This window comes from Pelmatolapia mariae, linkage group LG20 (assembly GCF_036321145.2).
Source record: "Pelmatolapia mariae isolate MD_Pm_ZW linkage group LG20, Pm_UMD_F_2, whole genome shotgun sequence".
In the NCBI taxonomy this organism is placed as follows: Eukaryota; Metazoa; Chordata; class Actinopteri; order Cichliformes; family Cichlidae; genus Pelmatolapia; species Pelmatolapia mariae.
Window position 1 is genome coordinate 36255905 of NC_086244.1, and position 10406 is coordinate 36266310.

The 10406-nt window shown below is 40.9% G+C and overlaps 1 protein-coding gene across 1 annotated transcript in view; it reads right to left on the reverse strand.

Moving 5' to 3' along the window:
- Positions 1–6531, reverse strand: part of LOC134618590 (V-set and transmembrane domain-containing protein 2-like protein) — a 54573-nt gene extending 48042 nt beyond the window's left edge. The window contains exon 1 of the mRNA XM_063464056.1: positions 6236–6531. Within this exon, the coding sequence (XP_063320126.1) occupies positions 6236–6353 (118 nt within the window). The 5' untranslated portion in view covers positions 6354–6531. The remainder of the gene's footprint in view (positions 1–6235) is intronic.
- Between the last annotated feature and the right edge of the window lie 3875 nt (positions 6532–10406).

The window sequence follows — 10406 nt, forward strand, 5'->3', positions numbered from 1 at the left end:
TGCCACCCCTAGGAAGAAGCACGACCCATCAAATTGATTACGTCTATGACTATGACTAAGAGATTTCACATTTTATTTTATTACTTCAAAATAATAAATAATAATCTAGAGTTTCCACTACTATGTGGCAGTGCTTGAAATTAAACAGCTATCATGAAGACGTAGCTATCAGCGAATGGCGAAGAGCAGGAAGAACCAGCGCCTCTTAATGTGGAAATATCATGAATTACCATTCTGAGTACACTTTGTTCACGAAAAGATGTGCAGGAAAGTCGGGAAGACATGAAAAAGATTGATTTTTAACTCCTGAGAAAACTAAGCTGTGTATTTTGCAGAGGGAAGGTGCAGCTACAGTGGTAAGTTCTCTCCTTTGTGTAGTTTATCCTAGGCTGCCCTCCAGCACTTGTCTCCTCAGTGAGGAGTATATACTGAGGTCAGGACCTAAATGCATTGGCTCTACCTACTGCTGAGCACCAACAAGCTTTAAAACTGTCAGCCTGTCCCTCAACCGTCCTTCCTGTTTGTTCTGACACAGGCCTTCTTTTTCTATTTTTGAATCACTTTCTGTGCAGCGCATTCACTGACAGTAGCAGAGAGACAGAGAGAGTATACGCCTGAAGGAAATTCAGGCTACAAAACCTATCAGGAAGAAAAACAACAACCCAACACATATTGTCAAATTAGCCATCTTATTGACACAGTCTAATCATTTGAGAGGTAGAATAAACAGAGGCTTGTATATGGTGGTGCATCAAAGGAATGCTGATAGTTTCATTTCCAAATAATTAGATTTTTAGTGATTAATTGTTAAGTGTCTGTGAAAAACTGAAATTTTCACAGTTTTTCAAAAGCTATTGTTTTTTCCCCATCAACACTAACAAAAAAAAAAAACATATCTTATTTATGGCACCAAAAAGAAAAAGCCAGCAACCTCAAATTCTTAGCATTTTTTAAATAAATAATTCAAACAAATGTTTATCAAACCTGCACTCAATTCATCTGTTAATTGCCAAATCAATCACATTTATCAACAATGTTGTAAACCCCCATATGCAGTGTTGGGTTGGGGTGTACAGCGCACTATACCCTGTGTCCTGAATCCTATTTATTATCCTCTTTAACTCGTTACACAAAACTTTAACAGATCTTTAAACTGTAGATCACAGTTTTTGTTGAATATTGTAAAAATTAAGATATGCCTTGCTCTTGAATCCAATATTCACCTTCTACGTATTAACCCAGGAAACCATCTTTTCCCCGATGTTAACAAAGCAGCCTGAGACATAAAAATAAACATTGATGCAACCACCTCAAGTTTGTTGCTTAGCTCTGTTAAGAGTGGTTATTTCTGTAAGATGACTTGCAGCTGTGTACAACTCATCCCCAATGTTGCCATTTCCTCATGGCAGTTAGTTATGGTGGCTACATCTTACCGACGTTCCTAATCCCAGCTACAAAGCTCTGGCTGATTGACTGGAAACAGGATTCAATGTGCTCAGCTACTGATCTATTCTCCACCCACTCAAAGGAAGGATAGGGCTAGTAATTCAGGGGATGATGTCAAGAATCACATTAAGTTTCCAAATGCTTTATCAATGCTTGCCCATTAAAGTACGTTATTATAATCATGGGGCTGGCTTAATAAGCCGTAAAATTTAGCACTAAACAGTAACACGTGCAGTGCATTTATTTTGCGTCTAAAGAATTTATTCTGTGTTCTCTTGGAAAGGCTAGTAAATGCATGGCCCACGGTCACGAGGCCAAAGTTGAAGTATGACTCACTAACAGACTGAGGAGCAGATGTGAAAACTGAAACACTGCTCTCATTTTCTTCATTACCTTTTATTTAACTGAATATTGTTACAAAATCTCTCTGAGATGAAGCAGCTGTTTTGGTAATTATTCCCGAAAAAGCAAATACGACGCATTGTTTACTCAGTGCTACTTGGATAGGTGCCCATATTAGCTGACCCAGTTCAGTCTTCTATATAAGTAACAGTAAATCAGTGCACCTGACTGGCTTTTATTTTTTTTTACGACAGCCATTCTTCTTTGTAGTCACTGCAGTGATGATGTATGGAGCCCCAGTATCATGTACTGATGCACCGCCATCACATGTGAACCGCGAGTGCAGCGATGAGCAGACATCGACATTTGGTGTGCGATTCCATAGAAGACAGGAGTAAACCCTGCAAGCTGCTGCGCAGTGTTTGCCAGTGATACTGTGTTGGCTGCTGTTAAATTTTTAATAGTCTAACAGTATTGTGATGTCATTAATTGGTGCTCCAGTTTGCCTTCAGTGAAAGTCCCATCTGCACCTCCTATATTTATAATGCAACAAATCCTCAAAAAGGGCGTTTCAGTCGGTAAGAACAGTTGTAAAGGAGGTGTAACCATCACAGTCTGTGGCTGCATGTGTGCCAGATTGTTTGGGGCGGGGGGGTATGCTCGTGCGCCCATTTACTATATTCTTCTCAAATAACTGTCACTTTGTGGAGGGGCAGCCATGCCTGAAGCCTTTTAAGACAGTGCAGCAGCCATAAAACATTCTTCCTTCACTGAATGGAGCATAATTCACTTGTTGAACAGAGAAAAATAGTTAATCCAATCAATTAATGGGAAAGTGGTGCTGGTTTCTCTGGTGGCAAAGGTCAACTTTTGTGAAGATAAATGAATGGTGTTAAGTGAAGGCTCACAAACATCTATTCTTTAACATGACCTGTTTTACCTCGGAAAATGGTTTTATGCTGAATAAAAGGGGTTAAAGATGATACATAGACAGCTCTGGTAATGTTATGCAAACTTGAACGCTGTTTTCTTATTACTTTCTTTCTTTTTTTTTGTTTTACATTGTTATTTTCCCCCAATGGCTCATTTACCCTCACTGATTGGAAGCCAATTGATTGGTTGGAATAATGGCTTCACATCCTCCTAATTAGGAGTTAATTGAAAAGTATCAAAGACTAAAACAGCGTCTGGGCAGATGCAGACAGGAAATCCTTGCTCGATTTTCATAAAGTTCCAAGCTGTTTTTCTTTCGACACTTTTATTTGCTTCTCTTCGTTCCCACTCTTTTGTATACAGCTCATGCAGGAAAGGAAAAGCGAGGATGAATTATGACCCCCAGAGGCTCAGAAACCACAAATACGAGCCAAATGGGAAAGAAAATGAAGGTCTCTCGATTTCCCTCAGTTGACCCTGTCGTGCCATTTGTTGAACATGACTCACGGTGGTGCAGCTCATGCTGTGAACTCACCTCATAACTATGGATGTCATGGCAAAATTGTCTTCTGCAAATACAAAGGTGTTAACTGACTACAGGTGGGTTTATCCCCATCAAAATCGCTGAACCTTCATCGCTCCTACCCTCCTCACTCATTATGAAAAACAATCCATTTGAAAATCCTATTAGACTTAACTCCATACCACAGTATTATGCACCGTGCTTTACTAATTATTACATTGCAAGGCCATTTAGTATTTCAATTAGGAACTAGACTACATGAATCTGGTAATGCACTTGGTTCTGCAGGAGTTTTAAATCTCTTGTTGCCCTCCTCTTTTCTCTCATTTTTACCCCCAGGACAAAACAAAAACAAGTGTATCTGCACACACTCATTTCCATAAAAATCCTGCACACCCACTGTCCTAAAATATGTCTTCCCACAGGCACGTTACTCAGCTTGAAGAAAGGAGTCAGAGTCCTTATTTTACAGATGCACCGCGACCTGTCATGAAATATTTTTCATGTTGGTCCATATGGAACAAAATGATATATATTTTAAGCTGAAATACAGAGAAAGTGTTTCGCTAGGATGTGACTACAAAGGGGGGTGAGGGATCTAATGAATGGTGTATATAATGAGAATCCAGCTCAGACTTTACACCAGGTTGGATGCTGCTAAATCATGTTGCCAGAGGGAGTCCCTGTGGTGACCACAAAGCATCCAATATATTTGGATCCCTGCAGGTACAACCTCAAGGCAGCCCCTTAACGAATATATAGTGAGATAGTAATGATCCCAGACAAAAGTCTTAATGATATGTGGATACGGACAGCCTCATCCATCTGTAAACGTTAAACAAAAACATGTGACATGGTTAACTGTTAAGGGGTCAAAGGTTTTTCCTCCATAAATGAGCACCTGTTAACATGTGACTACGATATATATAAAACCACATTAAAGAGTTCAGCTCAGCTTGTTACAGAACCACATTCATCAAATTCAATTTAAAAAAATTTGAATTTGCTGACTTTTAAAGGTGCAGTATGTTGAACACGTTAATCTAGAAGGGGGTGCTGTTGCTTCAAAAAAAAAAAAAAGTATGCAGTGGCCATTCCAGACCCTAAGAAGTGCAACTTTTATGTCTTAGCCCAACTTAGTTTCATCTCTACTGGACGTGGACATCTGCAACCAATGTTCATGTCTAGCAACAAATCATCCAACAGTAAACCTGCATGGTGATCTGCTGGTGGAGCTACACAATCTTTTTTGCTACTGGAAGTAAGCCTCCAGACTTCTGCACGGACTGATGCTGATGGCCGGGGTGGCAGTGAGGGGTGGCAAGTGCTGTAAGCAGAGTGTAAGGAGACATACCTGCAGCCATTAGTGCTAGGTTAAAAAAATCTCTCCAGTGGTTCCTCGTCAGAAGATACAGCATCTGCTGCTTTTCTACTTCATTCATCATTGATCTGCCCTTCAATATGATTGACAAGTAGCCAGAATTATTGACTCTGTAAAGGAAAAGAATGTGATCTCTGCTGCTTATTTCTTCTCATGTTGGACAGAAGAATTAGATTATGCTAGGTTCACAGCAGCATTATACAACGGACCAGCACTAGCTGGTTAGCGTGCTTACAGACTGAAGCCTGGATCGGTTGCGGGCACGGACAGCTAGAGACCTGAAGGCTGAATAGTCATTCCTGTTATACTTCTTTGAAGTCCACTGCCTGAGCACATGCGTATTTGGTGCACCGTAATGTGAATTCTCTGCAGACTAGTTCCTCGCACTTACTGTTCGGTGATGATGTTTATGCCACAGGGACCCAATTGGACCCTAGACACAGGAAGTATAAAATCCTTTTCACAATACGTCTTTGATTGTTTTGGTTTTTTTACATTTAGTTGAAACTGGCACTTCCTTTTTAATGTTTTACACTAACAATCCTACATATTACACCTTTCAAATGTGAAATTTGTAGGAGTATTATAGATATTTAGGATTATTTTCTGTTTTTGTTTTTTTGTTTTGTCAAAAATATCAACATTTTCACAGCTCTGGTTTCAGCCACTTCTCCATTATTTTATATTTATGCCTTTGTTTGAGAGACCTTGCATCTCATTTTTGATGTAATCATGTTTTAAGGTGCATTTTTACATTACGAATGGCGTGCCTTAGAGTCTGAGTGCACATTTACCACCGAAAGAAAAGTGTACTTTTTCTTTTTTCGACCCAGACAAACACAACCCTGCCAAGCACATCTGCCAAGCTGGCAGCATGACACCTGTGGAGATTGGCAGGCTCAGCCAAAGTTGCCAGGACAAACTGGGGAGCTGTGGCATTCACTGTGTGTTTGACTTTATGACGTAACCGAGCGTAAACCCTGGAGGCCATTTAGGAAAGCTCCTGCTGAGAAAGAAGGGGGGCTGATCTGAGCCAGATCAAAGGTTCCTCAGTAAAGATTTTACTCGGATATGACAAGAGAATATTAACATCCACCTGTCAGCTGGCATCACCTCTCCTCTGGCAGGATGAATCACGCACCGATCAGGAGGCAGGAGGATAAGCAGAACTGGTGGAAAGCCGCAGCACTCAGAGAAAACAAAATCATGCCAGTCATGAGGGCTGGCTGGCTCGCCATGCATCACAAGATCACAACTCATTAAAATGGTGATCACATGAATCAGATTTCACTGGAAATGGTCTAAATTTAAATGATAAAGCTTGCTGTCTGACTGGTTGATGAACACTTTTTGTATTTCCAATTTTATGCATGAACGCAAAACAACAACAACAACAACAAACAGAAGCACTTTTAGTAATCTAAACACACACAAAGAAAACACACATTTGCACTAGTTGGCATCATCATCGGCACCAGCCTCAAGCCCGTGCGCTGCTCTTTTGTTTAATTCCACCTCTGCATATGAGCAGATGGCATCACCTGTGCCACCCTCTCCACAGCCTCCTTTTCCATGAAAGAAAAGAAGTCCGAAGCGGAGCTCACACCTACCGTTCCCAGAGATGTGGTTCTCTATCTCGCCGTGTCCAGCTTGCCTCGTGGAGACACTAAGTTGCATGTAGAGTCCCATGTAATGTAAACTCCCCAACAGCACCCTGAACGCTCCCATTTCGCTTATGTTTTGTCTCGCGCTCTTTTTCACATCGAGTGGAGTGCACGTCGAAAACAAATTTTTTCTCTTTTTTCTCTTTCTTTTGTTGTTGTTTAATCCGGAAGGATTGTTCTGGCGACGAAGGGAGTGGGATACCTGCGAGAAATAACGAGGAAGTCGCTGCAGCCTCCTCCTGTGCCAGCTGACTGACTGACAGTGAATGTGGCTCTGCTTCCGCTCACTCGGTCCTACATGCGGCGGAGGAAGACTTTTCCCCCATTAGAAAGTGCCGCGGCTTGCAGTGGGGAATATCAATTATGAGAGGAGTGATATTACAAGCATTCAGCAAACTTAATGACGCTGAATTTGTCATTAACGAAATTCGCTTTTATGAAGCGGCGCGAGGCCACTAAAAGCTGAAAACCCTTATTAAGCTAGTATTCAAACTAATTAGTATTTTAGTATTATAATGTTTTCATAATATGAGTTAATGTCGTCACGGACGTGTTTTTTTCACTAGACAAGCGTGCAAGGGAGGTATCAAAAATTAGGATTGGGCAAACAAAGTGTTGCTCTCACTACATTTAATATTTAAACGTAGTGAGAGCCAGTGGTTTGTTTCATCACTGTACACATGTTAAACTCTGAAATAACTGAGCCCACAGTGGGCATCACAACCACATATGGCTAACTGCCTTTTTTTCCTGTCCACGCCAATGTTTCCTGTGCACCCAAATCCATTGGCGCTGTTTGGGGGTCTCATAGCTCACCTCTTGCGTCCAATGTGAACTACCGCAGCATTACTCCTGCTCTATATATGAGTGGTGGGAAATAATTGTTTCTTTTGATGTAGCTGACAGTCTGCTCACTGATTCATTGCATTGTTTAGACTAGCAGAGCCACAGTAATGAGCTTCATCGCTGATTTGGCGCTGGAGTGTGGTTTGTTTGCCTGAGAGACTGATGTCAGGGGCACGCTGCCTGTGTGCTGTGTAGCTGTCCGTGGTGCTGAAATGTAGCCTCACTGCTGTTCGCATGAGCAGTATAGAGATCAGATTTCTCAATATAGGGCAGCCCAGCCAAGAGCATCGTTTTTGTCCACCTTGTTAACCAAAATAACATAAAACTCCGGATGGTGTTTTTTTTTCTTATCAGCTCTGCTAACTGGATTTTATGTCTTAAATGTTTTAAAAATTATGCAAAAAAGAAATTAAAACTTTACTTTGAATACACGTATGTAACTTATATGTTTTATTATATTTTGTTTAATGTTTCTGTCTAGCTCTTAACTTTGAATACTTAGCTTAAGATATGTATTTGTGTTATTTTCCAGTGGTGGGTCTGTTTCACACAAGGCACAGTTGAAATATTGAATCAAGCCGCTAAAGGGGCAGCTGCCCCTCCAGTCTTAGGCCAGTATGCAGTAGCATTGCACTCTCTATCAAATATTGCCCGTTCAACATAATTTGTCCAGTGTTTTGTTCCAATAACCTTGTGAAAGCTGTGCATTCTTTGTTTTGGAGGCAGGAAACAATTTTTCGTAGTATTTTTTTTCTTCCTGTCCACTGCCACCATTCTTTCAGTTTTTCCCGTTTTTCCCTCAATCATAGGTGCTTGTAGGACATTGAACAGAACTTGAGCAAGAGCATAACTCGTTAAGGAGGACACTGTTGTTGATGTTTTGCTTGTCATTCTGGTTGTAATACCTGATGGTCACTTTACAGGGGTGCCATTAGGGCACACTTACAGTTGTATGTGTGCTAGTAATATTTTGCCAGGTCTCACTGAAAAACTATTTTCACAGTAGGGAGCGAGAGTGGATACTCTGGTGGAAACATCTTATGCAGCAATGAGCTCAGCCCCTATGCTGAGTTCTGGCGCAGAGCGGCATTTGGACTACAGGAGCAATTAACTTTTTTCGAGCCTGCGAGTTTTAGTGCTGGTAGCTTTATGTATGCGAACTGCTAATGAGGATGTAAGGCAAAGTTGATGATGCTGAGAACTTAAGGAAAAATCAGTTTCAGTGGTGTAAACTCACAGCCACATGTACCCCACCAATATCGATCGACCAGTCGGGGCAGTTAAGGCACCATGCCGGCAGATTGAATTCAAAACCAATAAGAGACGGTTGTCATTAGACCAAATCTCACCTGTCTGCTTCAGGTTTTCTGCTGTCTCTTCCTTTACCTTAGACAGCCATTAATATAGCTAGAGGGTGTTAAACAGCCAGCCTGCCTCTTTCCCTGTCACCACCGGTATGCTTACTCAGTGTCTGCTGTCTACATGGGCGAGCTCATGACTGAATATGTCAACTCCCGGCCAGCTAGATGTGTTTAGCGAAAGTCGCATACAGTCATTTTGCCTGGCAGTATACATAGATTGTTGCCATCCTTCCCCCCTCATCACACTGCTTTCAGCCTGCTTTTGTTATTTCTTGCCATGTTTACTGAGGGTCAAAATACACAGCTTTTATTATGCCAACATGTCAAACCTAAATATTATTAGTGCTAATACAAATAAGACTTGGGATTTTGGACTATAGCTACAGAGCTATATTTAGCCTTACAAGTTAGCTTTACAGATTTTATCTGGTATGTGTGTGCAGATCTATTTCTCTATGTATATATATATATATATCAAAGCATTAAGGTGGCTGTTTTGCAAACTTTACCAATCCCTCTGCTCACTCTCAATAACAGAATACCTTCTTCTTCCCTACTAAAAAGAGAAATGCTCAAAACCACAGTGGTGCACAGTGTTTGCACTCAGTCATTCGGAAAATACAATTATTCTCCCTCCCCTCGGCTGTGAAATTGCTGTACAACCGCTGTTAAACACGCTGCAGTCATAATCACTGATAGGAGATGCATGGGGCTGGGCCTCCTCTGCCAATACGGTATGCAAACGACGCCCCGCCGCTCTACCCATCTTGTTACTGAGTGATATTAGACTTTGTAAAGGCACTTAGGAAATGCAGCAGATGTGGCAGCTGTCAGTGAGTATCCCACCCAGTCCCTCCCACCACTGCTGCCTCCTGTCAGCAGTCATGGTCAAGGATCTGGAGAGGACATGGTGCACTTAAATGGGTGATTGATAATGTAAGCCTGTTTCTAACAAAAGTTGGGATATAGTGTAATAAAAACCAGAAGCCATTAATTAAAAAAAAAAAATCTAACCGAGGCTGAACGTTTCAAGGTAGAAAAGCACTTTCCGTGCCCCACAGTCAAATAGTTTAGATTCAGGATCTGCAAATAATCTTAATATTTAATCGTCATCATCTATGATTCAGATGCACAGAAATCTTTACCTGTGATAAGAACAGGCTCTGATCTTTGAGCCCTGTCTGAGTGTTTTGACAGAAACCTGACATAACCGCCTCATATAAATCTCTTAATAGGCTCAGATGGACTTGGGCACAACCATATGCAACTGTATTAATGTTCTAAATAAATTTGGCTCTGAGGTTTACTGCTCTTTGTAGATTTAACCAACTTAATTCAACAAGATATAACTAGACGTAACACCTGCTTCCCAACACCTATCAAGTATAAAGCTAGTATGAAGGTGGATATTTTAGATTTAAGAATCCTCAGCTAAAATTTGTGTGTGACCTGACTTAGCAATGACCATAATTGACACGTCCTGCACAAGTCTAACACAGTGCATCACTTAAACTTCTGCCTCTGCACCTATGAAGAAAAAAAACCTGTCCAGTATTTGCAGTCAAAAACACAAAATGATTGTATTTAATTTTATTTTCAATCAGACTAACGAAGCACTTCACTCTCAGAGTCGTGCCTTACTTGTGGTTCCTAACGTATTACAAAGAAGAAAGAGGGAGAGCTTTCAGGCCGCTCTTCTGTGAAACCAGCTTCCAGTTTGGATTCAGGAGACAGACACCCTTTCTGCTTTTAAGATTAGGCTTAAAACTTTCCTTTTTAATGAAACTTAATAATAATTAGGGTGACCCTGTATCCTCCTTTAGTGATGCTGCAATAGGCCTAGGTTTCTGGGGGATTCCCATGTGTTTATACACAACTCTGCATTAAATCATTAATTATTCTAATCTCTG